Genomic DNA, 25,320 nt, shown 5'->3' on the forward strand with positions numbered 1-25,320 from the left:
GCATTTTTGTACATCTTATCTTTGGTCATGGCATTATCAATAACATGTATTTGCCATGGTGAAAATACAGACAAAGGCATTTAGCACATGAATAACACAGAGCTACTTCACAGTATTGCTATCGACACAAAATTTAAGTGGCAAGTTTTCCTCCACTACCAGCATTAATTATACCTGTGTTTTATCTTTTCAATATTTTGCCTCGTTCCCACAAGTAGGAAGAGAAAGGGTGGGAAAAGCTGTGATTGTAAGAGTACTATTTATGGAATTAGAAACACTGCATCTAGATATATAATTCATCCCTTACATGATATACACTGTCTAGAGATATCGGTACAAAAGTGTCAGACCCACTCAGTAAGACTAATACTCTGTAGTTCATATGAAGAACAAGAACAGCAGGCTAATATATATAAAAGTTCATTCCCATTTAGCCTGTCTTAGACAGTTACAAGATGAGCCATTAATTTATAAGCCAAAAATGATACAATCTTGATTAATCTTCATTTAATGGTTTGATTGTGCTCTCCACTAGTGCTCTTCATTTCTTGTATTTGGACTAATACAGATACCATGAAGCAAAGAGTGTGCTTCTGCCCTGCACTCCCTGCTCACACCCTCAGATAGAAGCCGCAGTTATCCCCTGAGCCAGCTCAAAGCCTGAATCCATTTCCCGTACTAGAGATATGTCAAAATATACATAAATTTCTGAATATAATATAGCTCTCTCGTAATAATTAAAAAAATTGATCTAGGTAAAATAATTAAGCCTGGATCACAGCTGAACAGAATGAAAAGGACAGACTGCTATTGCAATCGTTTTTTATAATACCCATGGCAGTCTCAGTCACCGGACAGTCTCTTTAGGCACTTTATGGCAGTACCAAAGCCACTTGTGCATCTTAGCACCAAGAAAAAAATACCAGTTCCATACTATCAGACTCATAGTAAAGCGAGCTTACAGTCTGCATTGCAAAATAAAGCCTTTTCCACAAAGGAGGCAAATTTCAACAGAACTTTTCCACCATCACTCTGCTTTCCCGGACACAAGAAATGTAAAGGCTAGATGGTTACCTTTGGGGATCCTTCACTTTCTAGTTATGCCATTGTTTTTAAATACACTTAGAAGTCAGTAAATGTTTGTTTTCCACAAGTACAGGGCCCCAGTGATATAAAGTCATATTTCTTTGTAACCATAGGTCATGAAGAAAAGTAACACTACTGTACAACCTGGATCACTTGAAATGCTCCTCTTATTTGCTATTGAGTGGGAAATCTGGGCCCTTTGGAAGGCCAGCCAACACCATTAGGTGGGCTGCTTGGATTATAGTCGGCACTATGCAGGAACAACAGGGTTCTCAATCCTGTTCTATAGCAAATTGCCGCCAAATGTTAATAGTAATTAATTAGTAGAAGTTTACTGGAGGGAGGCAGGTTACAGAAAGATATATAATACACAAAGGGCCAGCAGACTGCCTGGGAGAAGAGAGGATATATGCCAAACATTCATTTGCCATTCAAGAAGTCCAAACACGGATTCATAAAGGAATCACCCATCTATGTCCCAGCTGAAGAGATGATGTTTCACAAGCATGTCCTGAACACCTTCCTTTAGTGGTTTCTTCTCCTTATCCTATAGAAAGCAAGCAAAGAGGTTATGAACAGTGTACAATCTTAGTCAAATTCTTGTTGATGTATGATTTGGGGCCTTCAGACAGATGGTCCCTAAGAAAGAAAAGGTTTGAGGGCTAGGACAGAAAGACATGGTCATGTGCACCTCCCACTCCCATGCAAGGCAAAGGATAAGAAGACATTTCTGATTTGGGCTAAGAAATCCAAGTACAGTTGCAGTCACAAACTCACCTCTCTTTTTGTTGGGAGTTCCCAGTCCTGAGAAAGGCTGAATGCAAATTTACTGAGGACCCTGTGACAGAATATACCCAGCAGTTAGGATTTAAGATTCGTCTATAGATAATATAGACAATGGAATTAGGTAACATTGCTATAAGTCCCAACCTCAAATAGTTCTGCTACGAATTCAGACTGCATAGCAATACAATACAACATAATTTTCCATACTACTACGTTGCGCAAACCAAGCAAGCATGATTAATTTATGGTTATTAAACAATTGCTTGGTCTGCTGCAAATAACATATCTACAGAAAATCCAGGTTTAGGTTATCCACCCCTGCTCAAGACTGGAAAAAACAGGCAATATGCACAAATATAAGCAACTAAGTATTATACAGGAAAGAACTACCTGATTTATGCAAAAGAAAATATATTTGGGTCAGTAATATTTATGTGTTTTATTAACTCAAGACAATCAAAGAAAGCAATAGGAATAGCACTGGAGATTTATATACTGCTTCATAGTGCTTTACAGCCATCTCTTAAGTGGTTTAGAGTCAGCATATTGCTACCAAAAATCTGGGTCTCGGAAGGATGGAGTCAACCTTGATCTGGTCAGGATCAAACACTTGGCAGTCGGGAGAGTTAGCCTGCAGTACTGCATTCTAACTACTGCACCATCACAGAACAAAAAAGCCCAGTGCACAATAAGCTTCTGCTTTGGAGATATTTATATAAATGGCTTTTATTGTGAAAAGAACAAAGGAAAAGGTAAACTGGAACACTCGGCACTCTGAAAGTCAATGTATTTTATTCTAATTTTCCTGTACATGTGCAGTGAGTTTCTTGCCAGATTTCCTGTATCTATAATCAATATGTAGCCTTGAGCTGCTAAACAAAATTACCTATCAATCAACCTCTGTCATTCATGGCAAATGCTGAGCAGTTCCCTTTTAACTTTGGCTTTCCATTGACTAGCCTTATGTACAGAATGATAATGGGTTAGTTCCATGTCCTTACTTTGTGTTTGATGGTACAGTGAACTCTAGTCTGTTGGGAAAGTGGTCTTGGTGACATAACAGTGCCCCACATTACATCCTGTCTTGCTGAGACAACTCTAGGTGACTTGCAGTCATTCAAATAAAATACCATATAAAATATTAAAATGTTTAAAAACATAGGTTAAAATTTAGATAAAGTTCAATTAATAACAATGGAAAGGAAGGGAGAAAAGTGCACATGGGGAATAGTGGGATCTGACTAATCCATTAACCACTTTCAAAATGCGATTTCCCCATTGGGACCCCAGGCCAGCTGGCAAAGCCAAATCTTCAAGCCCTTTCAGAAGGTAAGATCTTACTTGGTGGGGAGGGAGGGGGAGGGTGGGTGCCAGAACAGAAAAAGCTCTTCTGAACCCTCATAACCAACACCTTGAATAGAGTTGATGGATGCACCTCATCCATCTCACTCCTGTCAGAAATCATTGACAAGTGCGACTAATGTTTCTTCTTTTCCATAACTGGGCCTGAATGCTGACCTGAAAGGGTTCAGACCATGTGTTTCAAGAGTGTAGTTTCTAGAAAACACAATCTGGTAGTACAGTAATATGGAAGGCAGAAAAAAACAAGCCACTTACCTGAGCTCACACTTGATCTGTACCCAGCCAGGACTTCGCAGAAATGACCATGGATGGAACCATTTCTCCACTGTCTGCAGACTTGAGCAAAGAACCTCAAGCCACAGGTGCAGCACCTGCTCACTGAAAATCAAGTTATAAATTGAGTTACAAATCTAAGGATGTGTTTCATCATATTAGGCAACCCAGGATAAATAACAGGTGGAAAAGAAATCTTGTTCCTTTCTTAGTTTATTTTTTTGCAACTCTATGCAACTTAAATGATGTCCCGAAATGATAAGAACCAAGTGCCAGATGTTTAGATTAGCCATTCATATAACTTCAATGTACGGAATCTATTTTAACTCACTCCATCCACTACAGCCTACTGTTAAAAGAGTTTGTGAATTCTAATCTAAAGAATTTACTCTGAGTCACATCCTTGACCATGAAAACAGACTGATGTGAATCTCCCCCACTGTCAAGTTACATATTAATGGTTTTTGAGGTGAAACCCAGATACAGTGCAGTCCCTCCTCCCCTTTGGTACATGGTATCCATGAACTTCTAGTTTCCCCTGGCCCCACTTGAAACTGAAATCTTGAAATCTTCCAGTGCATACAGCTTGGGAATATCCATCACCAGCCCAGCTATGAGTTTCAGGAGCCAGGAAGGAGCTAAGTGGCAGGGGAGACCACAAAAACTCCCAGCCTGTCAGTGGTACCCATCTTCTCGTAAAGAACTTCAAATCTGGCCATGTGGAACAGGGCATCTAGCTATTACAAGGGTCTTGGGCATAGAATAGCACTTCCTCCTCTGTCTTGAAGTTACGACTATGCCATACAAAATCCAGCAAGACAGACTGCAGATGTAAGCAACCTCCCAACCTCACCTAACCATGTCTTGATGATAGATTGTGGGTCTGCTTTCTCATTCCTCTATCACTTTACGGAGCAGCAGGCCAAACAGAATAGCATCCTGCAGAAGCAGCCTGAGTTCATTTGGCATGCTTAGAGACATAAACCGCTAAATTATTGTAGAGGGCAGAAATAATTACTTTGAAGGATAGGAAGAGGAGGAGTTGCTACAAGGCTAATGGTCAGATAAGAGCAGCCTATATCTGGGACAAGAGTGTGACACGATGAAAATGTCTCAGGCAAGCCCTTCCTTGGTTCACACACTCCCTTGGAAGCACATTCAGACCTGCAAGACTATCTTATAGCTTTATAATAAAAGTGGCACTACATGATCTACATGATGACATTGGTTTCCAATTCTTATCTGCCTTGAAGGTTGACAATTACACCCTGAACTTCTATTCCATGGCTTTTTCAATAAAGCTTGAAATAGAATTATATGACTCACTTCAATCCGATACAGATGAGAGAACGAAGTTTTACATCCATCTGAGCATGTGCAGCATCATGTGACATATTCACAGACTGTACTGCCTTCCAGAAAGAAAGAAAAAATGAAGATATGTGGATAAAGCTCCTCCCTTTGCTAACAGAAAATATCAAAACTTCACATTCTCAATTTTGGGCCTCTGGAGGCAACTTGGTTGATTAAATCTTAAAATGACATCCACGGACACTGATAATGCCGATGGGTTTTCACAGTCAAATAGGAAAACAGGTTTTTGTCACTCATATAAGCCTATTTAGGATTTTCTCCATATCTATTTTAAGGATCAAACTGCATACTCACTCGATAAAGAAGTTCTTCTGGAGTAAGCACTTTTCCATCTTCATCTAACCTAAAACAGTAAAGCAATTTGTTTTATGTATTAACGATGCCAAAGCAAGAGGCCCAGTGCCATTTCTATCTAGTCCTTGCAATTTCCATCATACTTGATTCTGCTCCAGACACTTCTAGAAGTTGTTATATTTTGATGTGGGATGTTTCCACAAAAAACCTGAAACCCGTAACTCGGACCATGATGGTTTTTTACTTTTTAAAAAACAACATATTTAGACGTCCAATATTGAAGTCCGCTCCCAGATAAAGATGATTTTCTACAATCTAAAAGGGGGATTTCATAAATCAAAGACAGCCCCATTCATTGGCAATTTATAGGCAATGTCCAACACTCTAAAATAGCATTAACAAAATACAAGATGCTAAAATAACCAAAATTTTATAGTGCAATTTAAAAAAAAACTTAGTTATATTTAAAAGACAAGATGGTAGTGCTTTATTGAATTAAATTTTTACCTATTGATATATCTAAAATTACTTTCAAGCTTTGCTAATATAAGGACCAGTGTTCTTTTAATTCTGCTTCTGAGTTTGGTTTATAGCAGATGATACAACAGGGTTAAATAGCCTTTTTGTTTTCAAAAATGGTGATGAAACTTGATTGTATTGCCCAAAAATAGACAATAAAGAGAACTGTCTGTTTAAGAACTTATGTTGCAATATTCTGTTCTACCATTTATTAGGCCAGAGTCTTATGAAAATATTACAAGAAAAACCTGGATAGAGGAGAAACTTTACCTGTAGGTTTTGCAGAGTACAAGACGAGAATACACAGAGTCAAAATCTCGCTCTACCTCACGCCCAGCAGCCTAGAGATGAGAACCCCAACACACATGTTAACTTTATTTTAAGTCTTGGTTTTATTTCTCTTACAGGTAGCCAATAATTTAGATCTCTATCCACCCCACCAAATTAGCTACAATTGGCCCCCAAGTTTACTCAAATGCCTCCTTGCAGTCCAGATATACAAAGTTGATGTACTCTAGTACACAATACTCTCTTATGTACTTGCCAGCTTACAGGAAGACATTGTTTAGTGACCACAATTGGGAATGGCAACTTGGTTGTTAAGCAAAGCGGCTGCTAAATGAAACTGCAACTGTGCTTATGATCTGACTTCAGTTTTCTTTTTCTTTACAAACCTGCGGTCATAAATGTGAGGATTGGTAGCAAAGTTATTTTCCCTCAATGTTGCACTTGCAAACGGTCACTGTATGAGGAGGTCACTAAACAAGGACCAGCAGTATTTTCAAAGCTCCTGCAAATAGTAATTGCTTTCCTTACCTCTTCAATGAAGAGCCAGGGGTGACAAGCACCACCCAGCAGAGATGGTTTCTTCAGTCCCTGTTCAAATATAGCCTTGAGGGCTGGGCAGAGGGTCCCTCGAACCAAGTCCGTGATCGCTTCTGTAACTGAATCGTCTCCAGCAACAGAGTACTGAAAGGAATGTGATTTTAGCCTCTGAATCACCTGAAGGTAGCCCACCCAAGAAAGTGATATTCATGATAAAGGTTTGTTTAGTTCTCATTCAAGGCAAGAGTAATGAAGCCCAAATTATCATTTTTATGATGACCTAGCTCTCTGAAAAAGCCTCTAATGTTCAGAAGTGGAAGAAAACAGAAGAAGACAAGCAGCAAAGTGGCAGCGATGACTGCTTCATTGGAAAACCTGAAAGACCAAGTTAGGCCTAGGTTGTCATGAAGAAATCTATGTGGTCACTTGGGAGTCGAAAACAACTTCATGGCAAATAATCAATCAATCAATCAATCAATCAATATGCCATTTCTGTTCTGATGTATTGGGATGGGTTCTCGTGCATTAGCAATAGCAATAGCAATAGCACTTAGACTTATATACCGCTTCACAGTGCTTTACAGCCCTCCCTAAACTGTTTACAGAGTCAGCATATTGTCTCCAACAATCTGGGTCCTCCTTTTAACCACCTCAGAAGGATGGAAGGCTGAGTCAACCTTGAGCCTAGTGAGATTCGATCTGCCAAATTGCATGCAGCTGGCAGGCAGCAAAAGTAGCCTGCAGTACTGCACTCTAACCACTGCGTCACAGCAGGATATTAAATCTAGATGTGACAATGCAGTGAGATCAAATACATTGCCAGCAAGTTCTATCACCTGGCTAAGCTTGCCTTCAGATGTTCTGGGTGATCCATTACTGGAGGCTTTTAAGAAGAGACTGCTCACCCACTTATCTGGAATGGTATACTATACCACTGGTGGTCCGCAGAAACATTATTTGCATTTTTTATTGCACTAAATACTATTTATCTTTTTAAAAAATTCATATTAGTGGCCTGCGGGATTTAAAATTATGAATTTAGTAGTCCCCGAGGTCCGAAAAGTTGATGAACCTTGGACAAGAAGACCTCCAAGGTCCCTTTCAACTCTGTTATTCTGTTAAATGTATGAGTGAGGCTGCTACAGTATTTCTAAATAATTTCCTACTATTTGCCTTTTCACTTGCTATTCTTAAAATATTTCTTACCAATTTCGAATTAGCTCTTATATTATTTTCTAATTAATTCTCTGGTTTTCTTATTTTTTGAATACTTTTGATTTTCATCAAATACATTTGAGCCAAAATATAATAGAATGTGTTGACCCCAGAAACTGATTAAGATTCAGCCATAAGATTACCTCTTTGCTCCGTTCATCCAGGATCTCTACAAATTTTGCAGGAAACCAACCTGTTTTTTAAAAAAAAACAACAGTAAAACTTCGGCTAGTTAAAAATCTGTAAATTTTTAAAAAAAAACTTTGCAAGTCTCATTTTCACTCACCTCTCAAGCCATTCAGCTCACCCACCCAACAGTGTTCATCTTTTTGGGATATAATCTACAGAAATGGAAAGGAAAAATAATAATTACACAGAGAAAAAGACAGAAAACTGGCAAATAAGAACAGGAAATGAGAGGTGAAGAGAATTTCTAGAAGCTGTCACTCTGACAAATTAGTCATCAATAGACACATAAACATACCGTATTTTTCGGAGTATAAGACACATTCCCCCCCCTAAAAGAGGGTGAAAATTTGGGTGCATTTTATACACCGAATCTAGCCCCGCCCACCCGCTGGCCCCCACCCTTTTGGAGCTTTTGGAGGCTGCAAATGCAGCTTCCCAAACAGAGAGCCTCTCAAGCAGAATTTTTTTTCTTATTTTCGTCCCCTAAAAATAAGATGCATCTTATAGTCCAGAGCGTCTTATACTCTGAAAAATACAGTAAACAATATCTAAATACTGTGCAAAAGAGACAATCAACAAGCCAAAAAGGGAGCAAAAAGATCAAAATACCTCCCCACCAGCCATCAATGCCCAGATGAGCATAGATTAACTCCAAGATTAATATCATACAAACAATCAAGAAGTAAACAAGAGCCCAATCAAGGAACTGCCAAAAAAGCTAATAGTAAACAGCCCAACCAAAGAATCTCCGAGACCACCCCCACCAACACTGACAGGGCAAACTACTAGAATATAAACTGAGAGCAAACCCCACTCCTTATTAGCACTGATACCTAGCTCGGGTAATGAAATGTCTGCAAATAACCAAGCCCTGAGAGTTAACAAGGGCCCCTCATTTATGTAAATATGTAATTATGATTTTGGGCTTTTTTTCAGTTATTGTTTTGTCTAGGACAAATAAAAAAATTCAGAACATTTGTTGCTCCTTATTCATACAATATTATAGTAATAGTTCCTCTCGATTTCCCTCTGTCTAAGGTCATATTGTGTTGGTCCTGACCACCATACCGTGATGATATCATTCTTGCGGAAACCTAGTTCATCATCATCATGACGTTCAAAATCCAACAATGCCTTGGCACGTCGCCGCTGGTTACGGGAACACGCAACATAGCTTTCATGGTCTCGCTGGTGGCTTTCCATGGTATAATCTGGAGTCAAGTCCTGGAAAGCAGTAAGTGATATTCTTCCACTCTAATACTATACAAATCTATTTGTATTGAGTGACTACATGGGATAATTTTTCTCCATGACAATAATACAAACCTATGCTTCCCCTTAAAATGGAAACATAAATGTTTCTATGTTATCAACAGAATATATAGGTGTGTCTATGAGGATAACTCCACACTCACTATGCTGCAACTCTTGGGATCCACACACTGGAAATGCTGAGCCACTTGTAAGATGGCCTCACGCAAGTCTTCAACTAGCTCTGTTTGCTTAATATTTTTGGCTTTCAGTGCCTCCATATCATCTTCTCCTAGAAGAAAGAAACAATTTCTCTGAAACTGCAAACTTGGTTTACTGCAGGTACTTACAAAATTTCAAATGTACATCATTTCATTTACTATAAATCAGGAACAGCTGCTAGGTTGTACAGTCAGTAGTGCTAGATTGACTCATGTTTTTATATGTTAAATATATATATAGGTTCTAACAATCCCAAGGTGAGTTACCATCCATACAATATGTACGATAAAACAATAAAATGAGGCAAAAATAAGCACATTTTTAGATTAATTGAACAAGTTATAGCCACAATACAACAAAAGAGGCACAGTTTTTTAAGGGAAAACATGGTATGGCCAGGCTGCTGCAGCTGTTAAATGTCAAATGCAGGAGTAAAAACTTCAGGTCTTTATCTTGCACTGAAAAGGAAACAATTCTGATAACTATCTGTAATTCTAAAGCTGAGATGCCACAACAGGAAAGAGTTCATTCCTTGTAGATGATCTCTTCAATTCTGGGATGCTGAAAAGAGATCTACCTCCAGAGCTTCGTATTTGAGAAGGTACCTATTGGGGGAGGTGTTTCTTCAAGTATGAAGATCCTAATCATTTAGGACTTCAAACATATTATTGAGACTCTAAAAGTTCCAATGTTCTGCATTAGCTGCAACTTCTGAGCTGCTTTTAAGGACGGACTCACGGACAAACAGTATTCTGCTTAACCTAGCTAAAAGCAAATACATTGTTTGGCAAAAAATGTACAAAGACACTAGCAACTTTCAACTATTCTTTCCAGGGAATTAAATATTTTATTATGTAATTTTTTATTACCAAAAAGGAGTGATGTGATTCCAGACTTCCTACGCTGTGTTCTGCGTCGCACAATCTGAGTGAAATGGAAAAGCAATGCATAAAAAGGGAGAAAAGTATTTTAAAAAGCCTTTAGTGAGCAATTGCACTTTGTTTAGAATTGTAAGATATATTTTGAAAATTATGTTCAAGAAATGGATGTGGGGGAGGAAATGCAAGTGACAAAAGAGATACAGAGTTGAAATAGGAGTAGCAGATTTGAGGAGCCTGGCAGCATTTCTTCACAGGTTTTATAAAACCCATCATCATTACTATCAAAGACAATGGAAGCCAAGGTCAAGGATATTTTGAACTTAGGAAACACATAAGGCTTTAAAAACATACCTTTGATAGGTTTACTGTAGCACCAGGGCTGAGTAGCTGCCCTTGGTCTGCAATGAGGTAAGCGAGGTGCTTGCAACGCTGAGTTTCTACTACTATATCTGTCAGTGAGCCAGCCACACGTATGGCTTCCTGTAAGAGCACATCTGGATCTTCAATCTGAGATGGGATATCCGAGAGGGTGTTGAAGATAGATGCAGAGTTCTCAGACTGAGTGAGTTCCTCTTCCTGTGTTAATATGGACAAGTTACTCTGTATGATACATGTGAATCATCCTGTAGAATAGTTTTGCTCCCATTTGTTGTACTTAATCCTAATCCAGTGGGGAACGGTTAGATAGCTCAAAGCAAGATAAAATCAGTTATGGCTTCCCTTGCTCATTTCATATTGGCTAACCAATGATGCCTAGAGCAGATTCTTGATAAAGATATATTAGTTTGGGTGGCAAACATTCAAATCTTGGAAGTAGTTATACTGCCTTATTAATGCTGTTACTCTCAGGAATTCAGGAACTACTTCTAGTAAACTGTGGCTATTATTCATGAATAAATAAACTATTGTTTTAAGTAGATTTTAAAAGTTCATATTTCCAGGCAATTGATTTTACATGAAAGTTGATGGAAAGTAATTTCTCACTAATACCAAATTTTCAGCCACTTCTGTACAAGTGATATACAACAGCCACTCTGGACAAGGTACAGATAATCCTTGATTTATGATCACAATTGAGCCCAAAATTTCCATTGCTAAGCAAGGCAGTTGTTAAGTGAGTTTTGCCCCATTTTGCAACCTTTTTAAGTAAATCACATGGTCATTAAGTGAACCCAGCTTCCCCCATTGACTTTGCTTGTTGGAAGCCAGCTGGGAAGGGCCTCTGGTGGCTCAGCAGACTAAGTCTGTCTGTTATTAACACAGCTGCTTGCAATTACTGCAAGTTCAAGTCCCACCAGGCCCAAGGTTGACTCAGCCTTCCATCCTTTATAAGGTAGGTAAAATGAGGACCCAGATTGTTGGGGGCAATAAAAGTTGACTTTGTATATAATATACAAATGGATGAGACTATTGCTTAACACAATGTAAGCCGCCCTGAGTCTTTGGAGAAGAGCGGGATATAAATTCAAAAAAAAAAAAAAAAAAAAGGTTACAAATGGTGATCACATGACCCCAGGATAGTGAAACTGTCATAAATACATGCCAGTTGCCAAGTACCTGAATTTTAATCACATGACCATGGGGATGGCTGCAACAGTCCTAAGTGTGAAAACTGGTTGCAAGTCACATTCATTTAGCGAATGGCCACTAAACAAATGGTTGTAATTCAAGGACTACCTCAAAAATGAATCGTTTATACAGAACAAAATACAGGTTCTTTCTGTCTGCAGTCTGTCTGCACCTAACCTGGAATAAGCCCTGTTGCAGCCAACAGATTTTCATGAATGCACAAAAAAGCAAAAGTAGTTGTGTGGATCAAGAGAAGAAAAATTCAAAACTTAATTTGGGTAATATCTTTACTAGAATAACTCAAGGTTACAAAATAACACATAAAAATGATGGGTTTCACTAATCCATTAATATTGAATAGGCATGTGTCCAGCTGTCTGCACCATCAATGCATTCAAGATAAACCAAGATAACAACATATACTTCTGTAGAAATGGTGTTAGAAATGTGCATTTACCAATTTTTCTAGCTCTATCCAGAAAGACACATATTTTAAATGTAAATACAATAGTATTTAACGTCTTATTTGTAAACTAGGCTAGTAGCATTATTGCAGAATGCTGAAAAGAGAAATATTAAGGCTATGGAGATGTTGGGAATACAAAAATTACCTAAGCTTTAAGTGAGCAAAATATGATAATTTTCATTCTTTTTAATTCTTTCCTGAAACTTTTCCCCCAAGATCTTTGGTGTGCTAAGAAGTCTTGACTTCTAAACCCCTCCCCCTTATAGTATGCCATTCCATCCACGAGAGAAAGAAAAAGCGGAAGTTGATAAATTTTATAAAACATTAGTTACCTTCAAACTGAGCATACCCAATGTAACCTGAAAGAGAACAATGGAGCCTTGGTAGAAGAAATAGTCCCAGATACGCAGCAACAACTTGATGTGCACCACACTAGCAAATGATGTAAGAAACCAATGTAGGGTAATGAGGGAGAGCTCTGTGAATAGAAATAAACATCTGTCAACTGCATGCTTGCGCTTTTCATTTCCAACATAAAAAAGAGCATTAACATTACTGCTTTAAGCAATGTAGAAGAAAATGCACTGTTCTTAATTCATTTTATATCATTGGCACCAACTAAAGACATTATTTTTTCCATAGATGAATGTTCAAAATCAGAAACGTTCTTGAATTCACAGATGCATATTTACAGAAGTGAGTTGTATGGAAATAATTTCTGGCCTGTATTGTTATCAGTATTCAGTGTGCTGTTATTCACAGAAGTGAATATTAAAGACTTAAATTGAACTGAAGGCTTCTTTACAAACGAATTTACCTGCTTATAGAAAGAATATAAAATAGCAAATAAACTCTATGTACACAAGAAACAGTATTTAGGAATTGGTTTAAAACAAATCAGGTCTCCAAGATTTTGGGCAGAATTTTTCCAGGTATGTTTTTAAAACTGACAAAGTGTCATGCTAAAGGTTGAATTTGGATGCTCTTCCATTAACAAGTGATTATTCCTCAATTAAACAGCCACTGAGTTTATTATACCTACTCCACTTTAAACTCTCAAAATCTGATTTTATTCAGCATGTACTCATCCTATCAAACTAAAAAAAAAAATCAGGCAAAAGGTCCTTACCAATGTCATGTTCCTGAAGAAGTTTGTCCAGCTGTGGCAGGTATTGCACAATGAGATGACGCAGGACCCGTTGATCAGTCTGGACCCCCATCAAGGTGGTACTGAAGTAGGAGGCTGGCACCATATCTTCAATGATAGCACACATCATCCAGAAGGCATCTTCCTCTTCTAAGAAGAGAAGCAAGGAAGCCACTACCTAGCATGAAGGAAGAGAAGATCTAAAAGTAAGCATCTAAACACTTGTTATCCAAAAAGGAATTCTTTCTGCTTAGCTATATGTTCAATGACAGAATAGAAAGGAAGCATCTGAAAATTAGAATTCTAATAGTTTTGCCTCTTTTATCTTGGAGGCTTGAACAGCTTAGCTGTGGCATTAGGTTGGGATTCCCAAACCTGGGATATGGACAGAGAGAGAGAGATTTATTCTCATAAATATGGTCCCACAACTCTGCACCACAATCTCAATGTGATTAAGCTGACAGGTGTCGCTAAATGGAAGGCCACATATAGCAAGTTCAAAATCTAATTAAATATAGAGTGCATTTAAGAAAAATTGATTAAAAGTTTGATTCCCTGTGATTTTTTATATCCCGGACATAATCTATTTCAACATTTCCCCTCAGGACATCACTATAGAGCACTGCATGCCAAAAAAACTAAACACAAAGGTAGTTTTCCCCCCGGATGATCACTCTGTTGAATACTTAATTCCCACAGCACTGTCTCATTTCTCATCTTTCCTAATCTTCCCTACTATCTTCTCCTATTGGTTTCTTATGATTTATCCATTGTTGTTTGTAACTTATAATTAATGATTATAACTATGATTTATGATCTATGACCTATTATTTGCTATTTATATGTACAGTGTGAGCTTATGCACTGGAGACAAATTCTTTGTGTGCCCAATCACACTTGGCCAATAAAGAATTCTATTCTATTCTATCCTATTATATTTTCTACAATTAGTTCAAAAGCTGTATTGAGAGTGAATTTGTTTCTCATCTTTCTGTGAACAGATCCTTACACGAAAATGGCCATAAAGCAAATGCATTTCATAATGAAAAAGAATATTTTACCATGCCAGTGCCTTGACAGTACCCAATTTCAGGATATAACCAAGCCAATCCACGTAATATTCTGCGTAACCGTGGTACTCCAATGCTATTCATGTTGGAGAAACAGGCATTGCTGGGCATGGTGCGGAGTAAATCCTTTTCAATCTGAGAAACATCAAGAATCAAAGATAAGCACTTAGTCAGTGACAGTTGAGCTTTTCTCGGTATCTGCTGGCGAATGCTTTCCACTTATTCCTGGAAACGTGATTGAGCCTGCCTCTTGAAGCCTGAAATCGGTAACATATTTAACATTTTTAGCGCTGAGGACTGTGAATTAGATAAAGCATAAATATGGACGTATATTGGGAGGGGGAGTAGTTTAGAGAAGTTTCTTTCATTTGTTTTTAATTGTATTTTTAATCTATACTGTTTAAACTATCCTGGCAATTTTCAGCAATCATGCTTAGAAAAGCTCAGAGAACTGCGCAAAGGAAGCTCGGGTCGACATGGTTTAAGTCTTTCCTCTATTGGAAGAACAGAGTTGTTACTGATTTAATTTCCCAAAGCATTAACACTGAAAAGTACTCACCTGTTTAGCAGCAATCGTTTCATCATTGGAGCTGTTTTTCACAATTTCTCGGTAAGACATTTCTGAATTTCTCTTTTTCAGTAGTGCACCCGATAGTCTCATCCACAACTGGGGGGAAAATTGTGGAAAAAGAGTTAAATGTAGTCAGGGATTCTTACAGGTAAGCTTTTTTTCTTGAGTAGTCTTACCTGGGGCCTCATACTGTGAGGAATGCCGGCCAAAACCAGAGAACGTAGCTTGTCTGAATGTGGAAGTGTGACTTCAATTTTATCCCACGTGAGGTCTCCCACATCATGATTGTGTGTGAACTCCAGATGGGCTTGCCATTTCAGTCTCTGCTGTGGCTCTTCAATCAGTGAGATCCCCAAAAGTTTGCTGGGTGGCTCTGCACTATCTGTAGTATATCCATACAGTGGGGGGAAAATAACATTAAAAGAATAAACAAGTCTCTAAATCTTTGGGTATTCCAAAAGATAATTGGAAAACAAGTTACTGAACTTTGGTGTAGAGATAATTCCTAATTCACAATTGTATGAAGCAAAGAAATAGGAATTCAAAAGCAAAAGACAGTGAACTGTCTCTAATAAAGCTTATGTACAACAATGAATTCAAATGAAAGAAGGAAAAGGAAAAGATTTTCTTGGAAATGTAGATACTGGATCAGATTAATTTGACACCCCCCCCCCCAAAAAAAAAACCATTTGTAGGAGAAATCCTGATATATCTTGAAGAAGTTGCATCTCTGATACTTTTTTAGCTGTCACTTGTGTGCATTTCAAATAAAATTCATGCATACATATGCATGCTCTCATAACTAACGAAATCCAAAATTCATAATTTTCATAAAGTTGGCATTGTTCTTCTTCAAACTCAGTCATTTTAAAGTATAGTCCTAAACAAGAAATGACATCGGACTTATCTATTTTATATCTGTCTGACATATGCTTTTCATGGATATTCTTTCAAAATATTAAATAAAATGAATAAAATTAAAGAAATGAAATACTGTTAATGGGAATTAAAAACTTCTAAATGAGAAACTGAGAGGGATCTGATCATAAGTCAAGCCTTTCAGAAATGAAGAACTTGCCTTCATTGCCAACTCGGAAACCAAATTCATCATATTGGATCTCTGGCTGTTCAACAGATTCTTCTTTCTGGAAAATAAAAGAACAGAAATGCTATTTATCACTTAATGCTATGGTCAAATGCAATATTTTTACACACTGCTGATATCCAAAATGAACAGTGACTGCTCTCAGATGTCTTCTCCATCCTGGTTTCCTCATTCTTGATCACCAGCCAAAATACAAGTACAAAGAGTTTGGCACACCAAACTCTACCAATTCAGCGTTTGTTCCTGACAAATACCCCTCCTCACAGCATCTCCTTAAATCTCAGTCCCCAGGTGTGCCTTGTGAAGAGGGTTGGGGTGCTCTCCTCCTGAGTGGTTGGGTTGGCCTGCGCTGTTCCTGCCTTCTCTCCATTCTCCTTGCTCGGGGATCAGGAGGGGTGGTCCCTGCTCATTGCCTGAGCTCTGTCACTCTCATGTCTACTGCTTGCCCTCTATTGGTCATTCTGCCCTCGTTCCTCCCTGCTAACAAGCCGTCCCAATCCTGAGGGGCCCTGGGCTGCCTTGGTCTGCTCTTCCCCACATTCCTCTGAAGCCAATGAAGCTGCCTCCACAATCTCCATCGGCTCTAACTCCAGCTTGTCCTCTGCAGATTCAGGCTCCCACGGGGGCATGACATGTAGTTTTGTATAAGCCAATTGGAATAAGTTATCATTGCCACCCACCCCACAAAGTATTTTTAAAAGAATCTATGCATATTTTAAATATAAGGGAAGTCTATATTTTATACTTTCTATGTAGCCATATGTAAGACATGATTTTAAAAGGCAACTAACGAGTTATTTACCTTTTACTTTTTTCTTTTCTTAGCTTTAAGTAAGATGTATGCGATTTTTTTCCTCCATTATAATTTACCTGTTGTCTGTTTAGAAATCTTTTTGTACAAGTATGAGTTCATAATAATATGACTATGCCAGTAATTAAATGTGCACGTCTCTAAACGAGCCTTGTATGTAAGCACTTTCCTGAAAGCTATAAACAAGGAATTTGAATGTGGGCAGCTGCATTGAACTCTATACAGGATAGTGAACAGGATGGTGCCTCCTCTCTGCCAAGGGTGAAAAACCAGATGATAAAGAGGAGAGTCAGGCTGAGCATTGGCATTCAGCATAGGAAGGCAGAATGGTGCTGTGGGAGCAAAAGTTATTCATTTACTGCAGAAAGGTTAGTAACAGTGTGAGTTGATTTGCAAGTCTACTAAGCATTCTTATACTAGTCTTGTACTCCTTCATAATCATTACTTGGTATTAATTATTCCTGCAAAAGAAAAATAAGGACAAAACAGATTTTTTACTTTGCAATCTATGTACCTGAGCATATTTTGCCAAAATCTCTTGAGGCCATATGCTGGGAGTAAGAGCAGAGAAGGGCCCACCAGTGGAGGGAGTATAGCTTCCTATATGCAAAAAGAATAAGCATACACAGAAATATTACAGAAATGACCACAAACATTAAAAGAGCCAATATTAAAATAAAATATATTTCAATCCAGGTTCAGTTTCTGATGAGTACATGGACCTACCCATTACTTCAAAGCAGAATGGAAATAGTGGCTCACTGCCTTTCTCTGGGATTTTTTAAAAAAAGTTCAACCAATGGTTTGTCCAACCTACAACTATGGAACTCTTCTTGCCTTCTATCCAACTACTAATCAGACCTAATTCAACTAAATCTCCAAGCCCAGACAAGATAAGCTAGGTGCTACTGCCTGCTGTGTCATGATAATTCTAAATCACATCTGATTATGCAAATAATTTTTCAAATTTTTGTCTTTTTTGTACTAGGAATCAGTATTAAAAAACACTGTAAAAAAAACACTGTAGAAAGCAAAGATACGGAAATCATATTCAACATAATTATAATGCCAAAGGAAACCTCCATGAGTGCTTTACTTTCTATATGCCAGTATTTTACATATTGACTTTGTAATTCAGTTTATATATGTAATTATCACATTCTTATTATATGATTGCATTGGGACATTCACATCACATTTTGATTAAAAAGCACAAGAAATAAAAATATGAAATATAAAATCTAAATATTTTAAACGTATATCTAGATAACAGATAAAATGTTTTGCTTTATTTGTCACAGCCAGGAAATCAGCAAAGTCTCCATTATAGGCTCTATTTTAGCACTCTGTCATTATATGTTGGATAGTTTGTTTTTGGGCATCACAGCCACAAATGGTATTTTGCCCCACTTATAAAAAAGTGTCAGCATATCTACCATGGCCAATGAGAATTCAGTTCAGGGTTGGCCATATCGCATGGCGTTGGTCAAATCCAGGTGGTTTTCTTGAGATGCAAGGCAAGCTTTGACATTGTGGGGGGCAATTTTCTATCCAGTGCTGTTTCTGCATATTGTGTATGTCAAAATAATCTTCTACAAGCACTTTAGCAAAAGAAATAGTTGGATGTCTGCATTAAATATTTACATTGGAAAAATATAATAAAAATAGCTTGAGAACTTTAACCAATTGTACAATTAAGTTCTACATGAACTTTACTAAATAAAAAATTAATCTTCTTTGAGTTAAACTGGATTCCTTGTGGTTTCATGACTTTGTCTGGGCTTGGAAATTAAATAGATTTGGACCTAGTTATTACTTGGATAGAAAACACGAATGAACCAGCATTGCAAGTTCTTAGCCATCAAAAAAATTCTGGAAGAAAACATGCATTTTTTTCCCATATCCATATCTAAAATACATTTTGGAAAAGAAAAAAAATATTGGAAAGATAGATCAGGAAACATGAAAAAAGCATTTGAAAAATACTAATTATCGCCTTACTGCTCTTAAATATAAGAAATATTCTATATGTATTAGAATCAAATTGTAGCTAACATACTAATATATTGCCAGGGTAGATAATGGTAAAGACTATTCAACCCAAGCTTTACCTCTGATGATTTCATGCACATAACCACACAGGACTCTTAGAAATAGTATGAAAATGATTTGTTTCTATCCTTTCCCAGGATGTTTTAACGAATTTCTAGTCCAGCCTGCAACCTTGGTATTCCTTGGAAGTCTCCCATCCAAGCACTAACCAGGCCTGAGGTTGCTTGGTTTCTGAACCCAAACGAGGTAAAAGCAGCAGTAAAAACACATTATATCAAGCACCACAACTCCTTTCAAGTTGACATGAATTACAAATGATAAAAATAAACCCAAAATTAAAAACTAAAAGGATGACATGATGTTCTCCATTATTGAGAATTTAATTTTGCAAGTTATTATTTGCTATTCACAGCCAATGGACAGTTTCGGCAATCGTGGTTTGAGAATGGAAACACAAAATATTACAGGGCTATCAACTAATTTATAAAAAATAGCTTAAATAACATGTGAAGTTGTTTTAACCTGGAACATGATAGTTATTATTCCAGCAAATGGTTTAGGAAAGATATATAGAAAATTACTCCAATAAAGATCATGCCAACACAATTCTTATCAAGCTTTCAAGCTGAAAATATTTTTTAATTAATTAATTAATTAATTATTTAGCTTTTTTAATGTTATGCTTCAGAGTATAGTGAAGACAAGTGAAAAATAGATCTGTGGTTCATTACAATCATCTGTATTCAATGTTATAAGCAAAATAAGGTAGCAAAAATTACTCTCTGATGAAAGAAATATTAGGAAGAGGTATATTAAAAGGCAGTGCTAAAATGTAAAACTTTTTATAATAGTCTCAATGCTTTGATTTAAATAATCAGAAATGCTCAATGTTCATAAAGAGCTTACCTGACATTATTATGGAGGAATATAGTCAATGAGGGTTCTTAGACTCTGCCGAAAATCATTACTCTGTTGCAAAATAGATATATAATGTGGAAAGAGCAAATTAATACCTAGAGCCAAGCAATCATAACTCTCAGTTACCTATCTAGAGGCACTACTAAAATTACATTAAATTTCTAACTCCAACACATACTTTGTCCATATGCTACAAGACCAAATATTATTTTTACCTGGCAAATGTTGAATTCATATCCTGATTCATGTGCGAATCTTGCCAATATAACCCAAGTAATTCTAGTTATAGTCAAAATGAAACATTTTAAAAACTAATTGCAACTACTTGGGTGTAGTGATTAAGGCATCAAGCTAGAAACCCAGAGTTCTAGTTCCACCTCAAGCACAAGGCCAGTTGTGTGACTACTAGTCACTTACTCTCAGCCCTGGAAAAGAGGCAATGTCACATTGCTTCTGAAAAATCTTTTCATGAAAACTGCAGGGATATAATTCTAGGACAGTGATGGCTAACTTTTTCTGGACCAAGTGCCAAAGCATGTGTGTGTGTGCGCAAATGCGTGCGCACATGCCCGCACCCCAAAAATGCAATCCATGCGGGGCCCCCGTGGATGTGCCCCACCCCCTAGGTATGCACGTGCATCCCCGCACCCCACATGTGCGTGTGTCCCTCAGCACCCACCCCATCCAGTACTTGTGTGTGTGCCCCCCCCGAAGCACCCTGTCAACTGCGCATGAGCACGCGCCCCCTGCATGTGCCCTGTCCTGCCCCCTGTGCATGTGCGGTTGAAGCCCAAATACCAGCTGGCTGGCAGGAGGTGCGCACACATGCGCAGCGGAGCTGAACTGGGGTGACAGCTCACGTGCCCACAGAGAGGGTGCTGCGTGCCACCTCTGGCAAGCGTGCCATAGGTTCACTATCATGGTTCTAGGAAATCTCTGAAACTTATTTCCAAATTGTACATTTTGATGCACAATAGGGGAAATTATTACAAATATGATTGGAAAGCAGTTATCATCAAAAGTTCAAAAAAAGAGGGGGGGGGTTGTTGCTAGGGAAACAAAGGTAGCACATATTCAGAATCTTCTTTAAATCATTTAAAAAATATCTGTGGCAATATTAGGCCACACAAATGTTTTCATGTTATTCAAAAAGATTTTCTCTGAATGCTTTCGCCAAACTATATTTTTTCTAAGACACCAAAAATATAACTTTAGAAATAAAAGTGAAAAGTCACCAACAACTTCAAAATGAAAAACAGATGGCCTTTTAGGAAGGAGGAGTGAAAAATATGAAATAGAAAGAAAGCGAAGAAGGCTGGGAGGGATACAGCCAATTACCAAAACTAAAAACAAACAGTACAGGTCAATTTACGAGCACAATTGAACCCAAAAACTATGTTGCTAAATGAGACAGTTGTTAAATGAATTGTGCCATTTTATGATCTTTCTTGCCACAATTGTTAAGTGAATCATTACAGTTGTTAAGTTAGTAACATGGTTGTTAAGTGAATCTGGCTTCCTCATTGACTTTGCTTGTCAGAAGTTGCAAAACAGGATCACCTCAGTCCAGGACACTGCAATTGTCATATAAATATGAGCCAGTTGCCAGGCATCTGAATTTTGGTCACATGATCATGGTGATGCTGCCATGGTTGTAAGTGTGAAAAACAGTCATAAGTCACTTTTTCTAATGTCATAACTTTGAACAGTCATTAAACAAATGCTTGTAAGTGGAGGACTACCTGCATGTAACCAGCATTGAATGTTTTAAACAAGTGAGTCAGAAAATTGCAGTGAGATCTATGAGTCACTAAATGGAACAAAAAGTAAAATGTTTCTGTATTAACATAAATTCCTATTTGATTAAAGAGAAACCAATATTTTTCACAAAATATTGCATTTGAGAATAGTATCATTACATGAACCATGACTGTTTGCACAATAATATTGGTTCTACATTATGGGGGAGAGGGGATTTTGCAACTGCTACTTCCTTATCCCTGTCCTCAAAAACCTCAGTTATTTGCTTTCATAGGAACTTTTCTCAGATAATATCCCCACCTAATTCCTAATGTAATACAAACTTGAATGTTGCAAAAGAAAACTGGCAATAACAGAAAGATGCACACCTGTCTAACCCATTTCTATGTACAACGTGTTCAAAATTATTAAATAGCAGTGTTGAAATTAAAAAACAATCAGAAGTGCTAAGTAGGTAATATTGCTAAGAGTTAATTTGATTGAATTATGACTGTTGGGGGAAAGTATAAGTAATTAACATTGGATAGCATGATCAACATTTCATTGGCTACAAACAGAAATTGGTTACCTCTCTTTCTCTCCCTATGGCTTAGCTTAGCATCCAGAGCCAGAGTGAGTAATGAAGAACTCAAAAACCTGCTTACAACTTTCTAATATTTTATTGGATTGCATAAGGCATTACCAGACATACAAACCTTAAAAGTAAAAGATTTAGCTGTTTCTAATTTTGTTTAATAAAGTAACTATAAAAAGCCCAAACAGCCTGCATTAACAGAGGAGTAAAATCAAGACCATGCAAAGTATTAAACCAATTTATAAACCACTAGGTAAGAGCACACTTGGAATATTGCATCCAGTTTTGGCCACCACAATATTAAAAAGATGTTGAGACTCTAGAAAGAGCGCAGAAAACAGCAACAAAAATGATTAGGGAACTGGAGCCTAAACCATATAAAGGATGGTTGGAGGAATTGGTTATGTCTAATTTAAATTAATGAAAAGAAGGACTAGGGGTGACAATGATAGCAATTCCAATATCTAAGGGGCTGTTGCCAAGAAAAGGGGATCAACCTATTCTCCAGAGCACCTGAAAGCAGATCAAGAAGCAAAGGATTGGGAACTAATCAAGGAAAGAACCAACCTCTCACCACATCTCTGACATCAATACAATTGAACGTGTCCAGAAATATTTTACAAGAAGAGTTCTCCAGTCCTCTGAAAACAACAAAATACCTTATCCCACCAGACTTGAAATCCTAGGCTTAGAAAACTTGGAACTCCGTCGCCTTCGACAAGACCTAAGTTTAACTCACAGAATCATCTATTGTAATGTCCTTCCTGTCAAAGACTACTTCAGCTTTAATTGCAATAATACAAGGGCAACCAATAGATTTAAACTTAATGTAAACCTCTCTAATCTAGATTGCAGAAAATATGACTTCTGCAACAGAATCATCAGTGCTTGGAATACCTTACCTGACTCTGTGGTCTCTTCCCATAATCCTAAAAGCTTTAACCAAAAACTTTCTACTATTGACCTCACCCCATTCCTAAGAGGACCATAAGGGGCGTGCATAAGCGCACAAACGTGCCTACCGTTCCTGTCTTATTGTTTTTCTTTTCTCCTTCCTATATATGTTTACATGTGTATATATTATATAATCTTTTTGTATGACGTTGTGACAAAATAAATAAATAAATAAATAAAACCTAGAAATAAAGGAGACACTTCCTGATAGAACAATTCATCAGCTGGAATGGTTGCCTTCAAAAGCTGTGGGTGCTCCATCACTGGAGGTATTTAAGAAGAGACTGGACAACCATGTATCTGCAATGGTTCAGGGTCCCCGCTCGCAAGGTCTCTTCCAACTCTTGTTATTCTAATCTCTATAACAGGGGTCTCCAACCTTGGCAACTTTAAGCCTGGCGGACTTCAACTCCCAGAATCCCCCAGCCAGCAAAGCTGGCTGGGGAATTCTGGGAGTTGAAGTCCTCCAGGCTTAAAGTTGCCAAGGTTGGAAACCCCTGATCTATAAGGTGGGTGAAGAGCCCCAACACCCGGACAGTTTGTAAGCAAGAGCAGATGCTCCCTGTATTAGTTTTCCTTCAGAGAAGAGCATCCCTCTCTCCCGACCCTTGTCAAACGCTGCTCCCTTCCCGTTTCCTTGCGAGCATCGTCTTATGGGGAGAGAGAGAGTGAGAGGGAGGGAAGGAGGAACGGATGGGTCAGCTCATTCATGAAATCTTGGGATCAGCCCGACGGACTTCAATCCCAACCCCTATTCGCTCGGCAAAAACCTGCCCACCGTAGGATTCCCCACAGGTTTTTTTTTCTTTTTGTCCCCAACGATCTGGGTTGGCCGATTCTTCGGTTTACTCTTCCGTTTCTCCTCCTCCGGCTGTCACCAGGAGGGAGATGTGGCCCTCGGCTCTGCCGCCCACCAACCTGCCCCGCGGCTCTGCCTCCGTGGGTTCCCTTTCCCTGCCCTCGCTCCCGCCCAGCCTCCCTCGGTGCTGCTGAACGGTGCCGCGAAAGAACATCCCCACGCACCCGCCCCGCTCCCAGCGGACCCTTACCTCAGGACGCCTGGGCGGACTTGGCAGCCCACCGCGCCCCTCCCCGTCCGTCTCGTCAGCACTAGCTAAAGCACAACGCATGCGCGGAATCGGAGGCTGGAAGAAGGAGCGGCCAGCAGAGAGCATGACGGGAAGGGTAGGCAGGCAGTGGCTGTCGCGAACAGCTTCGCCTTAATAATAATAATAATAATAATAATAATAATAATAATAATAATAATAATAATAATAATAGAGCGTTTCGAGGTTTCTCTTCCGACGTCATTTTCCCCCGTTTCTGTCGGAGATTAAAGTGGTCGATGCTCATCAGAACCTTGCCCAACCCGGTGCTTGATTTCCATTGCCAAAGCGGTAGTGTTTGTTGGGGAATATGGGAGATAATTCTAATAGAGCTCAAGGGTACCATCCTGCGATGAGGCTACGGGGTAATTATGATTTATTAGGGCGACCAAGTCCCGACAAAGCACTCTATATCTGGCAGCGCTTAAGACAGCGCTGGACACAAATAGCCCACTCTTAATACTTCTTCACACTAGCCTGCAAAAAAATCCGATATTCCTGCATTGTATAATGGGAAATAAATGAAAATAGATTTCAGCGTATACATGCAGTGCTTTTTTTGTGATTCCCTATAAAAAAATCTTAAATGGAATTAATCCGATTTCACTTTCAACTTTATTACCTCTACTTCTAAACATCTTATGAAGACCAGGTCTAACTAAGACTAACACATTTCCCAGCTCTTGTATGTTCTTATTTTTTATGGCTCTGGAACCGGGAGCAGACTTTTCTGCCTCACTGTTGAATCATCTGATACATAGACATTTGAAGATTTGAACAGCTGAACTGCAGCTAGCAGTCAGCTGAAGTAGCCTGCAGTACTGCACTCTAACCACTGCGCCACCTGGCTCTGATAGAATGATAAACAGATAGATAAAATAGCTAAAACTATGTGATATCAACATCATTCAGTACTATTTTCCTTTGCTTGTCTCCTTG

The 25,320-nt window shown here is 38.3% G+C and overlaps 1 protein-coding gene across 5 annotated transcripts in view; it reads right to left on the reverse strand.

Moving 5' to 3' along the window:
* SGSM3 (small G protein signaling modulator 3) overlaps positions 1–24,394 on the reverse strand; it is a 63,044-nt gene extending 38,650 nt beyond the window's left edge. For 2 of the 5 annotated variants that reach the window (XM_058191913.1, XM_058191911.1), the window contains exons 1-23: positions 24,054–24,243; positions 23,838–23,925; positions 19,975–20,037; positions 17,531–17,616; positions 16,179–16,245; positions 15,277–15,482; positions 15,089–15,196; positions 14,521–14,664; positions 13,442–13,637; positions 12,645–12,790; positions 10,629–10,853; positions 10,266–10,320; positions 9,339–9,466; positions 8,992–9,147; positions 8,021–8,075; positions 7,878–7,927; positions 6,511–6,663; positions 5,965–6,035; positions 5,176–5,224; positions 4,834–4,919; positions 3,490–3,612; positions 1,864–1,924; positions 1,554–1,633 (exon numbers count right to left, since the gene is read on the reverse strand). In XM_058191913.1, coding sequence (XP_058047896.1) covers positions 1,554–1,633; positions 1,864–1,924; positions 3,490–3,612; positions 4,834–4,919; positions 5,176–5,224; positions 5,965–6,035; positions 6,511–6,663; positions 7,878–7,927; positions 8,021–8,075; positions 8,992–9,147; positions 9,339–9,466; positions 10,266–10,320; positions 10,629–10,853; positions 12,645–12,790; positions 13,442–13,637; positions 14,521–14,664; positions 15,089–15,196; positions 15,277–15,482; positions 16,179–16,245; positions 17,531–17,616; positions 19,975–19,981 — 2,252 coding nt within the window. In that variant the 5' untranslated portion in view covers positions 19,982–20,037; positions 23,838–23,925; positions 24,054–24,243. Of the gene's footprint in view, positions 1–1,398; positions 1,634–1,863; positions 1,925–3,489; positions 3,613–4,833; positions 4,920–5,175; positions 5,225–5,964; positions 6,036–6,510; positions 6,664–7,877; positions 7,928–8,020; positions 8,076–8,991; positions 9,148–9,338; positions 9,467–10,265; positions 10,321–10,628; positions 10,854–12,644; positions 12,791–13,441; positions 13,638–14,520; positions 14,665–15,088; positions 15,197–15,276; positions 15,483–16,178; positions 16,246–17,530; positions 17,617–19,974; positions 20,038–23,837; positions 23,926–24,053; positions 24,244–24,324 lie in introns of those variants that run through there. The other 3 variants (XM_058191912.1, XM_058191914.1, XM_058191915.1) reach the window with 3 other exon arrangements.
* Between the last annotated feature and the right edge of the window lie 926 nt (positions 24,395–25,320).

Source organism: Ahaetulla prasina, chromosome 7 (assembly GCF_028640845.1).
Source record: "Ahaetulla prasina isolate Xishuangbanna chromosome 7, ASM2864084v1, whole genome shotgun sequence".
NCBI classification, from domain to species: domain Eukaryota; kingdom Metazoa; phylum Chordata; class Lepidosauria; order Squamata; family Colubridae; genus Ahaetulla; species Ahaetulla prasina.